General features: G+C 49.6%; 1 protein-coding gene across 1 annotated transcript; it reads left to right on the top strand.

Moving 5' to 3' along the window:
* Positions 1-756: 756 nt before the first annotated feature.
* Positions 757-21,171, top strand: LOC128147028 (endoplasmic reticulum-Golgi intermediate compartment protein 3-like). Its single transcript, XM_052799615.1, is given in 8 exon segments — positions 757-818; positions 935-1,058; positions 1,698-1,785; positions 3,105-3,224; positions 10,342-10,589; positions 15,360-15,456; positions 17,778-17,842; positions 20,471-21,171. Coding segments are annotated over 8 exon segments (945 nt in total). The 3' UTR covers positions 20,612-21,171.
* Positions 21,172-21,768: the final 597 nt, after the last annotated feature.

The following is a 21,768-nucleotide window of genomic DNA, read 5'->3' as shown; positions in this document are numbered from 1 at the left end:
ACTGCACTTTTTTAGTAGGAAAAAGCAAGGGCTAGGCAAGTATGTGGCTTAGGAAAAGCTTACCCTCTTTTTTTCACTTGCACAAGTAAGCTATTCCGAGCTGCTGTACGATTTAACCTCTTGAGTTCGTAGCCCTTCCCTGTGACGAGAGAGGGAAACACGGAGGTGGTTACCAAAATGAAGGGGTGAAGGGTACAGGCCAGGGATGGGAGGTGGGGCAAGAGAGCGGCGGTTTTTTCCTCCCTTTCCTCCCTTTTTCCTTCCGTGCTTCGGCACAATAAGCGCTGGTACTCTCCCGAGGTGATTTGCTTTCAGCTTTGTTGCTGCGACAGCCAGCCTGAGGGACAGCTCGGTTGTTCTCCGAAGGGCGGGGGTAACAAACGCCAGCCCTTTCAAAGCTGGAGGCAGGGGATGGGATGGGCAGGAGGTCAAACCGAGTGAAAACTGCTCTCTGCCAGCAGCTCCGCCTTGGTCTCAAGCCCTTCCCGGCTAACCGATCTCGGCACAGTCAGCGTCTCTCGGGTGTCCTTGAGAGGCCCGGGGGCCGTTGGCAGGGAGGGTCAGAAGAGGGCGAGGCGGCAGCGAGGACGTGCCCGCCCCGGAGGAGCCCGGGAGCCCCAGCCCCTCCCCGCCCGCCCCCTCGGCCGGCTTCGGGCCGCGCTGCCCGGCGGGGCGGTGCCGGGGCGGCGCCGGAAGGCGGGTTTGGTTCCGGGCCGCGCGGCGCCACGGACTCGCTGTGGCGGCTGAAGCGGTTCGATGCCTTCCCCAAGACAAGACCCTGGAGGACTTTCGGGTCAAGACGTGCGGGGGCGCGCTGGGTGAGGGCGGCCGGGGGCCGGCGGGCGGGCCCGGGCCTCGCCGTGGGGCGGCGGCCGGCGGGGGGGCCTTGCGGGCCGGCGCTCGGCGGCGGCGGGCGGGCTGAGGCGGGACTGAGGCGAGGCGAGGCGCGCCCGGCGGGGCTGACGGCGGTTCTCGTCTCCCCGGCAGTGACGGTTGTCAGCGGGCTCATCGTGGTGCTGCTTTTCTTCTCGGAGCTGCAGTACTACCTCACCAAGGAGGTGAGTAGCGGCGGCGGCGGCGGGGGGCCGGCCCGGCCCGGCCCGGCCCGGCCCGTCCCCGCCTCGCGGTGCTGCTTCTGGCCGGGGCGGCCCTGCGGCCCGGGGCGGCCTGCCGTGCCTCCGCCCCCGCGCCGAGCCGCCGCCTCCTCCGCCGCCTGCTGCGGGCTGCCCACGCGGCAGCTTCACCCGCCGCAGATCTGCGTGGGGTTTTTTTCTTTCTCCGAGCTGGTGGCCTTGAGGCCGGGAGCGGGCTGCCCTCCCCCGAAAGCGGCTTGGCGCCAAGGGTGGCTTGTGGCTTCCTGTAACGCTGTGGCAGGAGAGCGTCTCAGAGTCTCTTCTCGCTGTCTCTGCCGCCTACAAGCAGGCAATACAAAGGAAAGCAAGCAAGCAAGCAAGCAAGCAAGCGCGAGAGCCCCCGTGCCCACCGCAGGTTCTAAGATTCCCAAGTTACTACCTTTCTTAAAAAAAAGTGTTAGAAACGGCAAGCGCTTGGCTACGGTGGGAGGCAGCAGCTCAGGTGTCTCTTGAATCCCACGTCTTAAAAATCAGCTGGTGAGCCAGAGCAGTCGAGGGAAAGAAAGAGGCCTTTTGATTGTCTTCCAAGTGAAAGAGGACTCTCTGTTTTTCCCTTGTGCCTAGGTTCATCCGGAACTGCGCGTTGACAAATCAAGGGGAGCTAAACCGAAGATCAGTCTCGATGTTATTCTTCCGCACGTGCCTTGTGCTTGTGAGTCAGCCTTCTGAACGTTGGGGATAATTTTCATACTTGCCGAGGGCCCGACAGGCTCGGTGTGCCCGGTGCTTCCGAGTGCTGCACTGCTGCTTGGGCCACGGACAGGGAGGAATTGGTGATCCCTGGTGGTTACGCAGCGATTCCAGGCAGGCCCGCTGAGCGCTTAAACCAGCGCTTCCAGGCAGGCTGTATTCTGTTTCGAGATGATACGTGAGGCTAAGGTATAAACCCGCTTACGTTTCTGTTTGGTGTGGTACTTTGTCAGAGAGCTCGGTCATACTGAAAAGGCTGGCACAGCGTTCGGTGTTCGCTTGGGACTCGAGATTTGACTGTACTGTTGCTGAAACACTTTAGAGTCTCCTTTGGAAGTTACTTGGCGAGGCGCAACTTTTCCGTGGTTTTTGTACTTCAGTTCTGACTGTAGCGCCAACGCCACGTGATAACCTTTCTCCCAAGTTTTTAAAATCGGAGTGAGCGTTAGTAGTCGGATTACCTTTTAACTAAATTCCAAACAAAGCTGCAGGGTGAAGTGAGGGAAAATTTTGCAAGTCTTCCTGCGTACCGCTGCGGTGCACGTTATCCGACTGTCCGCTAATCTTCCCTGCCTCTTGTTCTGTTGCGGTAATTCCTTTGGGTAGTGCGTTGGGCTCTAAAGGTAGTGAGTCTGACTTCCTTGTGACCACCCGAGATATTGTTGGTCTTTGCCTTCCTCACGTTTAAAAGGGCGCGGGAAGGCCAGAGAGTTTGGAAGCCCCTGCTGTTTTGTGCAGAGAAGCTGTCAGTCTTCTAAGGGAGCCTGTAGCATGTAGCCGGCAAGCGCATCACGGTGCTTCGATACCAGGCCGAGACCCCAGACCTTCTCAGTCTTCTTTGTGAAGAGGGGTCACGAGGAAATGTGGTGATGGTGAAGGGGGAAGGGTGAGGGGGTAGAGGTAGGAGGCAGCTTTCAACCAGTTTGAAGCTTAACTCCTGTACTCCTGGCAATGGTTATGGGCTTTGAGGGGTTTGGTTTTGGTTTCTTTTGCCTTAAGTGCATTACCTTTCAGGGTAACGCTTTCTGGGCAGCTGGAAACAGTCCTTCTGGTGCACCAAACCCGACCCCGTATTTGGAAGGGTCGTTCAGGGTGCTGCAACGTGCGTTTTATTCCCTGTACGTCACTCGTCCCCAGCCATACGCGCTCTTCCGCTTTGGCACGTTCTTATCGCCCTCGCTGAAAGAGTCTGTATTTTCACTGGCTGAATGCTTCCTCAGCCTGCCGCAGGCCATAACAAATGTGTGTTTATAGACCACTTTCCTTGCTCACTGATTTCAGAGTTGAGCATCGATGCCAGGAACGTAGCAGGAGAGCAGCAGCTGGATGTAGAGCACAATCTGTTTGAACAACGTTTGGATAAAGCTGGCAATCGTGTGACCCCGGAGGCCGAGAGCCACGGTAAGGTGCTATTCTGCCTTTCTTGGGTGGACGCTCTCGTTGTCTTTCCATCACCGTATGCCTGTTTTGAGATTCACGGGAACAAGTGACAGCTGAAGAGCATTTAAAGACCACAAGCTTTTGAAGAGTTTATAGCACGCAACTCTATTAAACTGGCAGATGGGGCGAGCTCCTGTTATACTGGCAACTTTTGCGAGGCAGATCTTTGCCTAGTCCCTCTGAAATTACGACGAGGACTCACGGATGCATTTCAGGAGTAAAGCTGCTGCATGAATGGTCTTTTACGACTAGGCATCAAGCAGCTGTTCTGGCAAAACTTGGCTTGGGTTGTGCCTTTAAATCGCGGTGGGCTGGCAAATGGGACGACCTGGTTAGAGGAAAGAGCCTCTCTCCAGGGAAGGCTCCAGTGACTCGACCCTTAAGCCCAAGCTTGCACCTTACTACATTTACTTTGTGTGTGTTAATGCCTACCTAGATAAATATATTTTAGTTGGTTTATCGGTTACGGGTTGTTGTAAGCGGTCCTTGGCTACGTAAACCTCTCCTTTACATTCGTTTCGTGTTGTGACTCATCGTTGCGCTTCGATACAAACCAGAAAGGGTTCTGGCAAAGTGTTGCAATGTAACAGTAATACTGTCCTGACTTTTCCTTTCCAAAACACGAGCTCCTTATTACTTTTTCGGGGAGATGGTGTAGTTCTACGTGTCGGCGTGAACTGAATTTGTTGATTTGTATCACTCGGATTGAACTTTTCTGTTCTTGAAGTTGCAAGGCTAAACTAAGCCAAGAGCTGAACGATTGGTAGGTACGGGAGTTTCTCCTGCTGCCACGGGAATGTGGTGATAGCGCTGTTACTGCTGTGTTCGCTTAGCAGCCTTTCTGTATTCAGAGGTTGTGGCGTTACAAATGTAATGCCCGGGGACAAAACCAGCTTTTCTGTATCTAATTCTCTGTTAACGCATGTAGGCCTCCTGCCTTACTTGTGTTGCCAGTCTCCATTGGCATTACTCCGTCGGAACCGGTTGCTCTGGCTCCTTGTGTAATCAATGGAGAGGAGGAGAAACTCGTAAGGAGCAAACGGTCTCGCCTGGAAGAGGCGTTTCAGAAGAGATCAGATGCATTGCAGGCAACAAGCAATTTCTTCCGCTGTCTGGAAAAAGCACGCGGCTAGTTTGGTTTCCATCACCCGTGTTGCAGGTTAGGTCAGAAGTATCCACCCGTCTTCATTAAACTCTGCGATTATCAGTTTCTATTAGTAACGCTGACCTTCAGTCAGTTACTTAAATGGCAGCTGTAGCAGTATTGACCTTAAATTTAGTAAAGCATACCCAAATTTTACGGAGTAGCATCTGGAGGCTTCTCCTAATCATAGTTACATTAAGATAGTTAATAGCTGGATGATTTCTATGGTAGGTTGCATTCTGTGCTTGGGATGTCGTCTTACTCCTTTCCATTGAATGACAAGACATGATTGAATTCTTTATTGGTGGTTCTTATCGTTTCCTTCCTTTTACCGTGGACAGAGTCTTCCAATTTCACGTATCGTATCTGCGTGCAAGTTGAGGACCGTGTCAGCGGCAAGAAACCCTGCGGTGTAGAGTTCTATGCACTGCAGTTTCTTTATAGTATCCGGACTGTGTGCATTCCCTCTGGATGCTGTCTCTGCGACAACTCAACAGGCAGCTACTGATTCCATTTAAAAAGCTGTTGCTGGTTGCTGTGTCTTGAAAGACTCCGTGTATCGTACAGGTGTTCTTGTTGAAGTGGCGGGAATCGTGGCTTTGACAAAGCGTCGCGATTATTTAGCTGTATTCTTCCTGACGCTGTCTTTGAGTGTAATTACGAGATTAAAAGCCGTACCGCTTTTTGAACAGTGAATTCTTAAGTGCGCTTTCAACTGCTTTGAATGTTGCGAGCTTTAGAAAGAAAGTCTCGCACGGTTGTTTACTAAAGGGGATATTTTCCTAAAAGCTCTTATTTGCTTGAGCGTCACTGCCATAAAGTATGTGATTAAAGAAATAAGGGTAATGACTGATTTTGATGCCCGTTTCATAGTTTCCAACTAAAATCTCTTTTTTCTGTGGCTAGTACGAAATACAGACGTGTTTAATGCTCGCTTCCGTCCGCCTGTTATACCCCCCAGTCTCAACAGACAGGGCCCTGATAACGTTTTATCCCCTCAGCAGTGTCTGACTATGTACCTTGTCCCCTTCCCCAGCGTTAGTGATCCAAGGAGCCACCTTTTCAAGGCTTATAGAGGGGAGTGCAGCCACGCCTGGATAGCGAGCCTTAGAGGGCTTTTGTAACGCAAGAGACTTGGTCCTGTCCTTCAGGGTTTGTGCGTTGAAACGGCCTGCTTTTAAGGGGGCCTCTTATTATAAGAGCCAATGGTTTTGTCCCTCTTCAGCCTTCTGCACGTAAGACCATGAATTTCCATGAGTTCGTGCCCCAGCCGTACTGCGGCTGCGCATTCAGCACACACATGGCACAGACGTTGTCAGAATCGTTAAGTCACGAAGAAGGTAGAAATTCCTTGGAGACTTCTAGTGAGCAGGGGTTAACGTGTGTGCCTTGTCAGCATTGTCATCCTGGAGGACTGGGTGCCAATTTTCCATTCGGGAGACTCTGGCTCTGATCTTGTTTCACAGCAATGTGTAACCGTGTTCCCTACACGTCTTGGGACAGGATTGTGCGTTGTGCACTGTTGCCTGCTGTTGCCTGCTATTTAAAATTTTGTTTGTGTAACAGGTCCTGTTACAATTGCCGCCATTTACTGTGCGACATTGTCTGAAGTAGACAATGTTTTAGCAAAGCCTTTAGGCAAGTAACATCTGATCAGCGCTCCAGCGAGGCTTACAGATAGCCAGTTCTTGGTATGGAGGGTGTGTTTGAGAAGACAAATGCCACTCTGCTTCTTGGTCTTACTTCGCACCTCAACAGGCTCTGCGCATACCGTTCCGGGTGGGCTTTGGGTGCAGGACGCGCAGCTTCCGACACAGAATCGTTGCGTTCGTGTGTGGAACAGTTATTGCGCCCAGAACGGAACAAGAGTACAAGATAGCGTTTCTAGTCACGCCTCGTCGCTTTGCATCTTCTTTTGTCTTGGAGCTGGGGAAAGAAGAAGAAAAAGTGTTTGATCCAAGTTCTTTGGATGTGGGTCGCTGCGAGAGCTGTTACGGGGCAGAGTCGGAGGACGTGCGGTAACCTTTACACCTTTTTGTATCTTCTTAGCACTTGAATTAATACAGTTATGTTGCACGCGTGTTTTTTTCGAAAGTGTCTATGAAGGTCTGTGCAATGAAATCCTCCTGGGCCCGTGTTGAGAGAATGATGAGAACCGTTGTGGTTTTGGTCTGCCTTTGGAAGCTGTGCTCACGATTGTTAAGACCGTGCAGAGTTAGGTTGTCTAGTTTGTGCACGTGCCTGTTTAAGGGCAGCGCAAATTGCACTACCTTTGCAGCAGCACAAAGGCTGTATCTCATCAAACGGCATCTTTTCTGGGGTTATTTGGTGTCCAGAGGGGAGCCGTGTAAATTATTTCACCGTTACGTGAGCCGTCTTGGAATGAAACCTGGTTATGGCTTTGCCTTCTCACTTCTGCTGCAGGCTTTGCATCCTTACGGGAGCGAAGACCAGGCATTTATCGCTCGCACGAACAACGGGTGTCATTTGGTGTTTCTCATTCCTCCTACCTGCAAAGAATTCTTCTGTAAGAATGGATCCGTGGTAGCCCATAGGTTCTGGACTGTCCCTCGCTCTTATTGTCTCTGTAGTGACTTGGTCTGTCCCATCTGTCAAGTTGCGTCCTTCCGCAGAGGTGTTTGCATCTTGAGGGATTCATGATTCCAGGCTTCAGCTTTTTCTTTGGTCCAGAAAAAAACACAGAAGCAAAGAAAGAAAACTCAGTCTCCATCAGTCGAGGACGCCGTTTCAGCGTGGAGGAGATCCAAATCCTCTGGCGGATCACCTGTACAGTATTCCTTCCACAGAGGGTGTTTGTGTGAGCTCACTCTTAACTTCTGTCCCAAAGTAGCGTCTGCCGGGGAATTAACCGTTTTCATCCCCACACTGAATACCGGAGGCTGAGATTCTTATTTCATCCTCAGCAGGCTTTCCTTTTTACGCTGGTAAACTCCTTTCGGAGTTTGGTTGTCTCGGTGCTGAAAGACGCAAGGTCTCACCCGTTTCTGTGCAGACGGACAAGCTGTTTTGCAGTTGTATCAAGCTCGTTTTGGAGACCGCAAACGTGACGTTTCCGTTTGTCACTGGGCTATAATCTGCCAGAGCTCAAGTCGTACCGGTTGCTGGGAATGCCTAAGGTTTGTCAAGCAGCCACCTGGAGGCTCTCCGTACCTTCCATAGCTTCTCCGTACCACAAAACCTGCTGTTGTAGAAGCCCCGCCAGGGACGTAGCATGTGGCAAAGTGGATCGAAACTGCTGTGTGAAGGATTCAGAGGCCCATCTCTGAGGAGGTGTAAGTCTATGACAGTTATTGGTTAGTCATGCAGAGCGTTGAATATACGTGAACGGTCTTCCGAAACAAACAAAAAAGGAGGTTACTTAACCTCCTTTGAGGTATGTCGTCCAAACATAGGTTCCTCCTGCCCCCCCATCCTTCCAGGTATTCGCCTCTGTTGGGATCTTGCAGCAGAAGGAACAAAACAGCCTCGTGGTACGCTGCCTTCTCTGTGCATCAGGTGTGACAAAAGCAGCACAGGACCGATTAAGAACAAAAACTTGTTACCCAGCTTTGAATGTTAACATGTTGTGAATGTAAACCTCGAGTGCACTTCTGGATAGCTTTGGTTGCTCCTAAAATGACCTTTCTGTTCCCTTAAGAACTGGGAAAGAGTCTAAATATAACCAGCATTGTTATCTGGCGTGCTGCTTTAGAGCTCACTTAACGTATATGGGCATGCCACTGTGTTTTTCCTTTTAGCGGTTAATGCCTGCATTTTTGTTTCTCTGTAGATGATTGCTTGTCCATATATTAGCCCTTTGGCTAGCTAGGGAGTCATTTTATATAGCCTAGAAAGCACACTGGCAAAGCTGTTGCTCTTCCCCTTTTTGGTACGAGTTTTAAGCGCTGCTCTGTCTGAATCTCTGTGTCTTTTCATTGTAAGGATCGGAATATTTCTCTCTTCTCTCCTGCTCTGCTCGTTTTTGCAGTGCACGCTGTTGAGAGTCAGTGTTGCTGTATCCTTCCCCCCCGCCCCGCCCCGCCCCCAACCCGTTTTACTACAGAGCTAACCAATTTCTGTTACTTGCTGTGCGCATAAATCTCCTTTGGGAGGAGCTGTTGATCTAGGCTGGGATCGGAGAAGATTTCCTGAAAGCTGAAAGGAGAGCCGTGCCAGGTCACTCTTCTGTGGTAAAGGAGGTCACCAGATGGAAAAGGTTGAGAATCTTTGTCTTAAACGATTTTAACATATCAGCGTTGGAGATAATGTGCTGGGGGATTATTAGTTGCTCTGTGCAGATAATGTAATTGAGGAGGACGTGGTGACGTGTTGGAGCGACTTCTGCCTGTTGAAGTCAGATGGGGTGATGATCTCACTTAATCTCATTTGTACAACAGGCTAGAGAATTTCTCCTGGGAATTCGTGCACCAAGCCTGCTAATCTCGGAATGCTCAGTAGGAGTTTTTCCGAGGGTTCGTTAAGCCATTGGATTTTTTAAAGGTAATCATAGAATCATAGAATAGTTTGGGTTGGAAGAGACCTTTAAAGGTCGTGTAGTCCACCCGGCCCGCCCCCTTCCCCGCAGTGAGCGGGGGGACATCTTCAAGTAGATCAGGTTGCTCAGAGCCCTGTCCAACGTAACCTTGAATGTTTCCGGGGATGGGGTGTCTACCACCTCTCTGGGCAACCTGTTCCAGGGTTTCACCACCATCATCGTAAAAAGTTTCTTCCTTATATCTGGTCTGAATCTACCCTCTTTTAGTTTAAAACCATTACACCGTGTCCTGTCACAACAGGCCCTGCTAAAACGTTTGTCCCCGTCTTTCTTATAAGCCCCCTTTAAGTACTGGAAGGCCGTGATAAGGTCTCCCCAGAGCCTTCTCTTCTCGAGGCTGAACAACCCCAACTCTCTCGGCCTTTCCTCACAGCAGAGGTGTTCCATCCCTCTGATCGTTTTTGTGGCCCTCCTCTGGACCCACTCCCGCAGGTCCATGTCTGTCTTGTACTGAGGACCCCAGAGCTGGACGCAGTACTGCAGGTGGGCTCTCCCCAGAGCGGAGTAGAGGGGCAGAATCACCTCCCTCGACCTGCTGGCCATGCTTCGTTTGATACAGCCTGGGCGTACGGTTGGCTTTCTGGGCTGTGAGTGCACACTGCTGGCTTTTCATCCACCGGTACCCCCCAAGCCCTTCTCCGCAGGGCTGGTCTCAATCCCTTCATCCTGCAGCCTGTATTGGTAGCGGGGGTTGCCCCGACCCAGGTGCAGGACCTTGCACTTGGCCTTGTTGAACCTCATGAGGTTCACATGGGCCGACTTCTCAAGTGTGTCCAGGTCCCTCTGGATGGCATCCCATCCCTCAGGCGTGTCAACTGCACCGCTCAGCTTGGCGTCATCTGCAAACTTGCTGAGGGTGCACTCGATCCCACTGTCGGTGTCATTGATGAAGATATTAAACGGTATTGGTGCCAGTACGGACCCCTGAGGGACACCGCTTGTCACCGATCTCCATCTGGACATTGAGCTGTTGACCACTACCCTCTGGATGAGACCATCCAACCAATTGCTCGTCCATCAAACAGTTCACCCATCAAATCCGTATCTCTCCCAATTTAGAGAGAAGGACGTTGTGGGGGACCGTGTCAAAGGCCTTACGGAAGTCCAGATAGACGACATTTGTAGCTCTTCCCTCGTCCACTGGCGTAGTCGTTCCATCACAGAAGGCCACTAGGTTGGCCAGGCAGGACTTGCCCTTGGTGAAGCCGTGCTGGCTGCCTCGAATCACCTCCCTGTCCAACATGTGCCTTAGCATAGCTTCTAGGAGGATCTGTTCCATGACCTTCCCAGGCACAGAGGTGAGGCTGACCAGTTGGTAGTTCTCAGGGTCCTCCTTTCTACCTTTTTTAAAAATGGGTGTCATGCTTCCCTTTTTCCAGTCACCAGGGACTTCACCCGACTGCCGTGCCTTCCCAGATATCACGGAGAGCGGCTTGGCAACTCCATCAGCCAGTTCCCTCAGGACTCTGGGATGCATCTCGTCAGGTCCCATGGACGTATGTATGTTCAGGTTCCTCAGGTGGTCACGAACCTGATCTTCTCTTACAGTGGGAGGGCCTTTGCTGCCCTAGTCTCCGTCTTGCGGTCCACCCCCTGGAGAGGTGTGGGAAGAGAGGCTGCCAGTGAAGACTGAGGCAAAGAAGTTGTGGAGTACCTCAGCCTTCTCCTTGTCCCTTGTAACCAGTTTGCCAGTCTTGCTCATCAGGGGGGTACGCTTTCTTTGACCTTCCTTTTCGGGCTGACATACCTGTAGAAGCCCTTCTTGTTATTCTTTGCGTCCCTTGCCAAGTTCAGTTCCAGCCACGCCTTGGCCTTCCTGGCCCCATCCATCCCTACACAACTGGGCAGCGTCCCTATACTTGCCCAGGATACCTGTCCCTGCTTCCACTGCCGGTGCGTTTCCTTCTTGCCCTTCGGTTTGACCAGCAGGTCTCGACTCATCCATGCAGGTCTCCTGCCTTCCTTTCCTGATTTCTTCCACCTGGGGATCGAGAGCTCTTGCGCTTTACGGAAAGCGTCCTTAAAGATCGGCCAGCTCTGTTCTGCTCCCTTGACCCTGAGGGCAGTTTCCCAGAGGGTCCTATAGACTAACTCCTTGAAGAGCTGGAAGTTTGCTTTCCTAAAATTCAGGGTCCTGACTTTACTCTTCGCCTGACCCGTATCCCTCAGGACTGCGAACTCCACCAGTGCATGACCACCGCAGCCCAGGCTGGCTCCAGTCTTGATGTCACCGATTAGCTCGCTTGCGTCGGTGACCGACAGGTCCAGTATCACATCTCCTCTGGTCGGGCTGTCTGTTACCTGGCTTAAGAAGTTACCCTCAGTGCGCTCCGGGAGTCTCCTGGATTGCCTACAGCTCGCCGTGCTACTTTTCCTGCAGATGTCGAGGTGGTTGAAGTCCCCCAGCAGGACAAGAGCCTGCGAGCACGATGCCTCCTGTAGCGGGAGTAAGAAGGCTTCGTCAGTAGGCTCCCCTTGATTGGGTGGCCTGCAGTAGACACCAACCACGAGGTTGCCTTTGTTGCCTCGGTCTCTAATTCTTACCCTAATCATGGTGATTACAGGTTGAGATGTGATGTTTTGAGTCGGTAACGTCTGGTAGAGGGCTCAGGCTCTCGGCTTTGCTCACTCCCTCTCCTCGCTGCAACATTTTCTGTGTTGCTCCCTGCCTCAGTCCCCTTTTCACGATGCATCCTAATGCCGCTCCTCATCTTCCTGCCGCTGCGCTCCTGCTGTAAGATATTTTTCCTCCAGAAAATTCATCCCCAGTTTGAGAATTGGTGTCCTAGCTCACCCTGGAGCAACGTGTTTGGGTAGCTGTGTCTTGGGTTTCTTGCAGCCTTCATGTGTTGATTGAGAGAGTCCTGAGTGGCAGTAAGTGCTGTTTTGCAGGTAAAGGACTGAATTTTGGAGTCCAGGGAGGCTCTGTGGTTGTTCAGGTGAGAAATGCAAGATGGGGCGGAGTCTTCAGATAGACAGCAGTTCTTAAAACGGCGTTACTAAAACGGTGAAGAAAACTAGGTTATATAAAACCAGACAGACTTCTTGACAAACTTAAGAAGTTTTACAGGTCTCTTGATTTTACCTAGCTCGGCACTTAGCTGCAGTTACGGAAAGGAAGGGATGTGTTCATGTTTCTTCAGAAATACCAGTCTCTGGTCCTAGCTGACAGTGTCTTAAGCTCTTCTGTTCTGTTTCTTCTCTAAGCAGGCTAAATAGCCTGTTGTTTTATGTTAAGCAAACTATGGCTAGCTACACGTTTATGTGCGACCTAGGGTACATACGCACGTGCTTGGCATCATCCTCAGTGATCAGAGATAAACCGACCTGCGGTCTGGTGGAACGCTGTTTTAGAAAGTGAACATGTAAATCGTGCGTTTTGGCAGAGTTGCAACTCATTTATTGGAGAAGAGTTTTATAAAAACTAATTAATTGGCGTTTTATCTGTGGAAGGCGTGGCGGAGCACTGTGGGGAATTTTTGTTTTGGATAGCCGTAACTGTTAAAGTGGGTCACGCGCGATGTAAACCTAGTGTAACAGGTTAGGTAATGGCTGGTCTTTGTCACGTGCTGCCCTTGCATTTCTCTGGTACTGCGCTATTACTGTAAGATTTGTCAGCCTTACTAGTACTCAGCTCCCACTTCAGAGGCTAACGAATGTGAGACTACCCAAGCGTTAAAGCTGACGTGACTAACCTTACTCTGGAGCGGCTCTGGCTGGAAGAACAGCCTCACATAAAGCAATACTTACATTTTGGCCTGTTAGGTTCTCTGACGTGGCTCATGACCGAAAGGAGGGTGGAACAGGAAGGAGCCATCAACAGAAAGACGGGGGGACAAAGACTGTTTTATTCCTTTGGCAGTAGGTCCAGTTTAAATGCAGATCCACCAGAGCTGGGATCTCTGTAGCGCTTTGTTATTAACTGAAGGTTAGCCTGCTGGTGTCTGTACAAAAGGCAGCGGGACTTGACACTTCACTGACAGCCAAGCCACTTAACTCTTGCCTTAAGCGCAAAAAATACCGCGGCATGAAGCAGGGTGTTGCTGGTAACCGTTAAGAGAGATGGCGTCGCATAATCCCAAGGCCACTTCTCCCTTCTTTCCTTTCCCTGCCCACCGTTTCACATCTATTTCCAAATGTTTAGTGGGAGTTTCTTTTTTAAAGCCAAATGAGTTCTTTGATCCAGTTGCCAGCCCAGGCACACAAACCACTGTGCTAGTGGCAGTGATAGGTCTGCACACTTGTCAGAGACAAGCCACAGGAATATCTGAAGCCAGTGCAGCTCTGAGCTCTTTGTAATGCAGAACCATTGCGTTAACTGCAGTGACTGCAGCCTTAGTTTCTGAGCATTGAACGTTTTAACTGTGAAATGCAAGGGCCTCTCCCTACATCAGAGGCGTTTGGAGGAGTATAGCTTAGGCTTAGCATTTCCTTTTCTGACTGTACGTTCTCTGTTTTGCATGTATATCTCTTTGGGTTTATAAGGGGTTTATAGGGATACAAGTAAAGCTTCTGGTGTTTTATTGAAAGCTGTTAATGGAGAAAAAAAAAAAAAAGAGTTCACAGCACACTCATGTTAAAGAAATGTTTTAAAGGAGAGGCTCGTTCCAATCAGTTGTTCAGCTTTGCAGCTTGTCTTGTGCTAGGCCATATATCAGAAACCCTTCAGGGGAGCAGCATTCCTAATCTTGGTTAATAGCAGCCCTTGGCGATCTGAGTCCATCGGCTCCTCAAATAACAGCCCACGATTTTTGAAGTGTGTTTTTCTTTGCTGAGGTGAAAGAAGGGCGAGGTCTGGCTCCCTGAGCATGTGAATTTACCTGTTAAAATGCGCCACAGCCTCTGGCTCCTTTAAGATGACTGTGTGCCTTTGGGTAAACCTGGTAGGAGCGATACTGAAATTGAGTTGCAAGCTGTATTTTCATCCTGAGACTGATGCTTCTGGCACTGCATAAAGTCATGTAAGTAGCCAACCGAAAGATATCCCGTTGCCCGTATCTTTGCCAGATCCCTCCTGGGGGCACGTGGTGCTGCCGGCGTTGTCATATTGCTGCGTGCAGGAAGGGCAGAGAGGGGGCAGGCCAAATTCCCCAAATCCTAGCACTGGTGAGAGCTCGCCTTGGCCCCACCAGTGGTTTGCAAATACCCTGCTCAGGCCGTCCCCGCAAAGTCTTTTCCTGTCCCTGTGGGTACTCCGGGCAGCCAGTAACAGGGCTGATAGGCAGAGCGCTGAGAGTTGCTAAGATGAGGATGGTTTCTTGAGGGCACTTGGACGTGATATTAAGGCACGTGCTCTGCTCAGTGGTTAGTTTAGATCTGCTGTGCCTCTGGGTTTTACAGTAGTTAGAGGAGTTATGCGTGTCAGGTGGCGACTGAGATAACAGTGAAGTTTTCCTGGCTTGCCCCTGGGATCTTGTTTTTGCCCTAGATTAAGCATACATTCAGGTGAGGACTGAAATACCTGATCTGAAGTAACCCCAAGTTAAAGTTACTTTCCTTCACTGTAGCAGTGGCTAGTCTAAGTCAGGAGGGGAGTTTTATCTATCACATGCCCTACTGGAAGCAAGAGAGAAACGCAGGTGATTTTCTTGCCATTTTAGATCGCAATGGAAATGAGAGGAGCTCCCTTATAAGCTAGCATAAGGTAAATAGATAGGCTCGTTATTGCAGTCTGAACTACGTTGTTAAACTACGTTTCAATTACAGTTGACAATCTGCAGAGCTTTGGGCTTGACAATGTAAGTGTTCCCAAGACGGTGTTCTGGTTCTCTTGGTCTGTTTTCCTTCTGGATTTCCCTCCCTTTGCCACGTTGAGATCCTAGTGTACTGATCCCGGCCGGATTTGGCTTTATGGCTCTGGGCGGGCAGAACCTGGGACCTGCTTTCACACAAGGCTCCGAAGTATGTTCTGGGACATCTGCGTGTTGCTTGGCAAGGCTGTTCCCCTCTTCCAGAGAGCGCCTTGCTCCTTAATCTGTGCTTCCTGGTTTTCTAGGGTTGGCATTTTCACAACTGCTTCTGGATCTGTTGGAGTTTGCCTTGTGCTGGGAGGAAAGCAGATGATACCTGTACCTGTGCCACCGAGGTGCTGACAGCATGGTTCTATGGCAGGGAGAGGAGCGGGCGGGAGAGCCTGCTCTGTAGATGAGAGGGAGAGGCAGCGGGATCTGGGGATTTCCAGCAGGAGAAGGAGAAATCCCACATCTTGGAATCTCCCATGAATAAAAAAGAAGAGCAAGGGCTTTGGAGTTTACTGTTAGGAGGCGCAGAGTAAGGGAGGACCTGTCTCTGTCCCAGAGCCACACTCAGAAACATATACAAGTAATTAACTTTAGGCCCCTTACCTTGCCCCGTGGATGCTGTGCAGTTGTTTGAGTTATTAGCATTTCTGTTTCAGATCAATATGACGCACTATATCGAGCATCTCTCGTTTGGGAGGGATTATCCAGGCATTGTGAACCCTCTGGACGGGACGGATGTCGCTGCGCAGCAAGGTAAAAGCCTGCTGAGAGAAGTCTCTTTTTAAGTGTCCCTATTAGTAGGTGTTAGAAGAGAACAGGAGCAAAGTTCCCAGTCTTCCACGAGAACCCTGACAGCGTTGCGTAAAACATGGACTCCTCCACGTTGTGCTCTTTCTGGAACAGCTGCCTCCATTCACGTGGAACAAATGTGCCAATGTGTTTTGATTCTGTGACCTTTCTGAAAGATCTGTCTTTTCAGTGTTCGTGGAGGCACGACAGCAGGTACAGCACATCGTTATTAAGCGCCTGCATCAGGTGTAGTTCAGGGGGAGCCCTGTCTAGCTAGTGTGCACAGTAGGAGGTAACCAGAAGATGCAGGAGAGAGAAAAAATAGTTGGTGGAGAGTCATGTCGTGGTGTCTGCCTGACGTTGGTGTACCCAACAGTAGCAGCTGAACAGCTGCAGTGAAGTTGAAATAGTGCTGATCTTTCCTAGATAGCTCCAGTTTGCTGGCTTGAGAAGGAAGGGCAATTCTGTCCTCATGCTGCTGCTGCTCAAACTCTAATCTTGGTTTATTCACGCAAGCCTGCTTGTGTGCATTTTCCGTGAAAGATCCTGACCGCACCTCTTTATATGCCACTGCAGAGATTAGTCATTTTTTTAGATCCGCTGAAGTCTGCAAAGTGTTAAAGAATTCTCAGTCATGGGTTTCTCTAGGTTTGCTCTATTAACAACTCAGAGTTGGGCCACCGCCACAGTGAATGGCAACCCTCCAAAAGTTTCTCAGTCTTATATACCTTTTTACCACCCATTATCCCAGTCCAAAATCTGTGTAAGTTTCCAGTCGAATCTCGGTTCCCAGGTCTTATCGTTCATCAAAGCCCTTTAATTAGTTCTTGCCTCAGCGCTCTCGTCTTGGCTGGTCCCAGTTCTCATCTTTGAGATTTCAAGGTCCGCCTCGGGGCAGTCGTCTCCTGTTCAGTTTGCCTTCAAGTCCCATCTCTGCACAACTCTGAGAAACCCTCAAGTTGCTCCATTAACTATTACACATCTATCTCTACAAGCTCTGCCTGTTTTGCCAGCAAAGCACCTGCTTCTTGCTGATTTTTCGTCTTTTGTTCAACCTGTCTCTACGGATTAGCTTGACTAGGTTTTAAACCAATCCTTGGCTGGGGCTATACAGGGGGGCAGGCTGGAAACACTGTTCGTGGCCTGTTGAGCAGCTCTGTTGCATCTCCTATTTTCCAGGTAACTCATTCTATTATTAAATCTGTTGACTTATTCTACGCAAAGTTTGTGCTAATAAAGCTTGGAGAGAGAAGTCGTTTGCTTTGAGGTGGTGGTAGGATTGTTGATCCTACCTGAATCCGTTCTTTTAAATTTTTCCACCATCGATTTTAATTCTTGGACCCAAATCAAAGGATGGTGCTTAAAATCAAATACAGAAAAATGAAGAGGCGTGATAATGCTCGATACGATCGTGATGCCCTAGTTTTTCTGAGAGGGGGCCTGTAGCTGGCTGGTAAGATTCTCTCTGTAGGCTGCAGCTTTCCATCCTGGGCCTCGGAGAAGCAGTTGGCACATTCTTGAGGAATTAGGACTGAAGACGTGCCCTGGAAAAGAAGTGGGAGAAGCAGATTGCAGGTCAGATTTACGTTTACTGCAGACCAGCTAAAGATCTTATATATGAGAATGACTATATATGAGAATGAGAATGAATAATCTTCTCCTGTTAGGGAATTTCATAGAAAACAGGTTTTCAAAGCGACTCCTGCCTTTCGTTATCCTTAAGAGAACTGACGGAACAGGCTGGTCTGAGGCAGCAGGAGGAGTTCTCCTTTTTTTTTTTTTTTTTTTTTTTTTTCTTCTCCTCACTGATCCAGGTCTTCCTTTTCATCTCCTGATACTACAAAACCCATGCTTCTACAGGAATAAACTGCGGTGTTAATTGACGTTGATAGAGGATTCTCATTTAGAGTTGAGTATGTTTTCTTAGGGCTATGCTGTTAAATATAAAGGTTTTCATGTGCTAGAGTAAGAATTTTCAAGAAGTTGTACTGGTGAGACTATAGCAAGATAACTGGTTTGTTAGAAAGTTTTCCATTTAGTCAAGGCCAAAATGCCAGTAGTTTTGGTTTTGGTTTTGGTTGGAACAGGAACGAGATTCACTTTGGCAAAAGGAAAACTCGTGTCAGGCGTTAACTTTACTGTCCTTGAAAACCTCCAGGAGCTGTTGTGCAGAAAGATGTTCCCTGACAAGTTGAACAAAACCAGCTTGTGTTTACCGAACGTGTCGGTTAAGCTTCGCAGCTCTTCACCGGTTATTAATTGTGTCTCTCTGTCTTTGCTTATAGCTTCCACGATGTTTCAGCGTTTTGTCAAAGCGGTCCCCAGGGTGTATATGAAAGTAGATGGTGAAGTAAGTACCTTTTTTCCCTATTGCTTTGGCAAGTGAAAGCCTTCAGACTTTCTCCTCATATTCTGACGCTGACCATATCTGGCCTCTGGTGGAAGCGACACAATCTGTTTGACTTTCTTCAGATCACCACCCCAGCAAGAATAACAATTTCTATGGTGTAATGTTACCTGTAATGTTACAGCAGCGACGAAGCAGATTTCTGCGTCTTCCATCCCACCTAGATCAAAGTGACCACGCCACTTTGATCATGTTCCCCCATGAATCCCTCATAGTGCATGCTCAGGAGAAGTCAAAGCAGCAGGGAGATCCTAAAAATGTTCTTTGGAGAATAACCCAAGATCAGCTTGTCTCCGATTTAAAAACTCCTTTAGCCTCCAAAAGAGCGTGGTCGGATTTCCAGCCCTGCTTTCAGAATATGCCCTTCTTTTGGGACAGGTAGGAGAAATAAATTACCAAGGAGATACCAGGGTGAGACGAAGATCCTGCGAACACAGACAAACTTATGCTCTCCTCTGAAGCCAGCCTGAGGGAGCAGAAAGAACTGTGATTTCTTTCATTGGTTTGGAAGCGTTCACGTGGGTTGCCATCATCATTCTGTAGGGGATCTCCAGAGAACCTCTTTTTAAAAACCAAACCAAACCAAACCAAACCTGGCAGTTATCATTATTTGGGCCCCCGTAGTCTTAGGGCAGCAGAATGATGTAAGCTGTTACATTTCTTTTGCAAAGAAAACACCAGTAGAGGCAGCAGCTTGACTGTTGTGCAGACTTCACCGCCAGTGCTACCCAGCGTACTTACCTAAGCCTAAGTGAGGAAGAGACGGGTGCCACGTGCCCCAGCAGCTCTGTGAACATTCACGTACAAGACGGCTTAGCTCCCTAGCTGTCTCCCAGGTTTTGGTGCTGTATCTTCTACGCTGCATGGGTGGTCCGTGCCCAGCTTCCCTTTAACACCAAACCAGTTTCCTCTGAGGTGAAACCCAAGTGTGTTTCTGGGGCTCGTTCAGCACAAGGACTGATCTACCTGTGGATGAAACTACGCCACATTTTGACTCCCTTGTCCTACGCAGTTTTATAACGCTGTGCAAACCCCACAGCACTGGGAACCCTTACCACCTCAGGCTCTTCACCCAAACGCATCCCGCTCTCGGGCAGGTACCACATATCCTTGCAATCGGAACAACATACTACTGCACATCCACGCAGCCTTCATGTTTGCTTTCGGCGCTCTGAAATGTGAATCACTGGCAGATTATTAGTTATGTCGGAGGCTGCGTAGGAGCCACAAATCTGAGGAGCCACACGGCCACGGTAGGTACAATGCAGACCTTCAAGCGAAGCTATCCTAGAGCAGCGTGGGCAGAGCGGTCTGAGAGAAGCCATTGAAAGGTAGGCATAGTTTGTATTTCTTCACCTGCCCTAAAGATTGAAACTGTTTGCGAGACTTGGTTCTCATGTGATAAATCCTTATGTGGACCACTCTTTCTTCAGTCCCCTGCCTAGAAAGGACAAAAAGACCCGTCTGTTCTTTCCTGGAAGTTGGGTGGAATTTACTTGCTATGAGGTGATATTGGGAGAACCTTCAGACCATGTTTGAAGCTCATTCTGCTTGGGTTCAGGATGCCTCTGCAGTTTTTGTGGATGATTGAAATTCCTGAAGTACAAAGGATAGTTAGTCGGAGCCCTGTTCTTAGGGCCACCTCCCAGTATCCCATGGCTTCTGTTTCTCTTGATGCGATCTCACACGCTACTGTAGAGCTGCTGTTCAGTTTTCAAAGGACTTCTCCTGTCAAAAGAGTTGCTTTTTATTAGTCACCGGGAGGGGAATCCATGCAGACCGTGATGCTCAGACTTAGGGTAATTATGGATCCAAGTGTGCTGCCAGATGGATGCCAGGGGCTGTGTTATGCATTCAGTACTTGGAACCCCGAAATGTGGAATTTGGTGAAGAAACTGGATAGTATCTTTCTCAGCTTGGATCGTAATTTGTGTCAGATAGCTTATTAGGGATAATAACGTCATTTTAGGGATAATGTCAATAGGGGAACATAATGTCATTTTACAGAAACCCAACTGATTTGCTCTAAGAATAGGACTGGTATGGGCAACGGGTAGAAGAATGGCAGGGTGCAGGAGAATGCTGCAGGGTGATCTTCGTTTATATAAAGATGGGCAATCTGTGTCCTTCTGCAGCCCTGGCACTCTCCTGCCTTTATGTATTACTTCCGTTTTTCTCACTCTTGCATATATATATGGCTTTCTCCTACCGGTGCTGTCTCCGGAAGCATGCTTGGGTGGACTACATTTTGGTGGAAGATGACGTGGACTTGGGGTTGAGGTCGAGAGGAACAGCTTGTGCCGTTACTTGCCAGCAGAGACCAAAACAGTCCAGCCTGGGGACTGATGCATCACTCATTCTTTGGGCTAGCTGGGGCTTTAACTGATAGCCTGTAGGAAAAATAGACTCGATCCTGATGGTGCTTTTTTTATGACCCTTTGTAAGCACTGTCAGTGCTTACACAAGTGAGTGGGCAGGGCTACACTGCTACGGTTCACTGAACTCATGTTTTAGTAGCCTTTCCTGTTCCTCGCTAACGAAACGACGTTTGCTGTGTTTGTTTCCTGCTAGGTGGTAGGGACTAAGCCGTTTTCAGTTACACGACATGAGAAGATAGCCAACGGGCTACTGGGAGACCAGGGTCTGCCTGGTGTATTTGTGCTATATGAACTTTTGCCCATGGTGGTGAAGCTGACAGAGAAACACAGGTAAGAGACATTTCAATCTACGTCATCACCCTCCATTGATTTTTGCCATTTTGCATAGCTTAAGGCTCCATCCTCGCTTAGACGCGACAGTGCAAATGCCTGAAAGCCATCCGAGCCCCTTCCCAGTCGGTGGAGAGGAAGAGGCACTCCCGGATGCCCTTCTTCTCCGTGTGAACATCTGAAAGGGATTGGGGCTTTTCTGCTACTACCTGAAGCATATTAATTCAACAAGCCATTTGAGGACGATTCTTTGAGCAGAGCACCTCCATTTTCCTGCTGAACTGCTGGAGTAGGTCCACAGTGCAGGCAGACACAACAGTCACAGGGGGAAGGGGCTTCAATCCGTTATCTGTAGCAACAGAACTTCAGGCGCCGAGGCTTCCTGGTGAAAACACCCTTAAGGTGTAACTTGATGGCTTCAGCGGTATGCTCGGCTCACTTGCCAGAGCTGAGCACCGTGTACTTTACTCGCGTAAATCTTACAGGCATTTTGCCCTGAACACCTGCGAAGATTCACCTCCTCAGGGAGACCAGGGCGTACCAGAGCCATAAAAGCACGTGGAAGAGGAGTCTGGCGACTGCTGCTACTGCCAGTACCGCCGTCAAGGGATGCAGTAGGGTTCAGGAGCTGGGATGTACATTCTTACACTGATAAAACAAGCGTCCACACTGTGCTTAGGTCTCCGACTCGGTCCGATACTGGGATCGTGATTAGCACGGCATAGCAATAGGAGACTAACGGTTGCCTGAAGGCTGTAAGCTCTGGCGCTGCCTCAGATCCCCGGAGGCGAGGCAAGAGGAGTAACAGTACCTCCACTCGCCGAAGCAGCGGGTTTGCTAGATGTTTGACTACACCAAGGGGTGGAGTGTGACTGTTCACTCAACTCCTGCTCAGATTTTGGCTAGCCCAGCTCACGCTAAGGCCTGATGTATGCTGGGAGCAGCGCCTTTGGGTTGAAGGGAGAGCACCAGGTAGGCAGCACAGGTGGCCAGAAAGAGCTAAAGGGCCATGATGCAGCCATTAGCACCTGCAGCTGGCTGTCTCCTGCAGCCAGCATCTTTGCCTGGCAGTATTGTCAGAATCTGCTGACTTTTGGAAATGGTATAGACCAGACTTCCAAGCTGGAAGGTATAAAACATCAGCTTAGCCAAAAAGCCTTT

The sequence above is a fragment of the Harpia harpyja genome, chromosome 1, assembly GCF_026419915.1.
Source record: "Harpia harpyja isolate bHarHar1 chromosome 1, bHarHar1 primary haplotype, whole genome shotgun sequence".
In the NCBI taxonomy this organism is placed as follows: domain Eukaryota; kingdom Metazoa; phylum Chordata; class Aves; order Accipitriformes; family Accipitridae; genus Harpia; species Harpia harpyja.
Note: the sequence above shows the minus strand (reverse complement) of the source record. Positions and strands in the feature narration are given on the sequence as shown.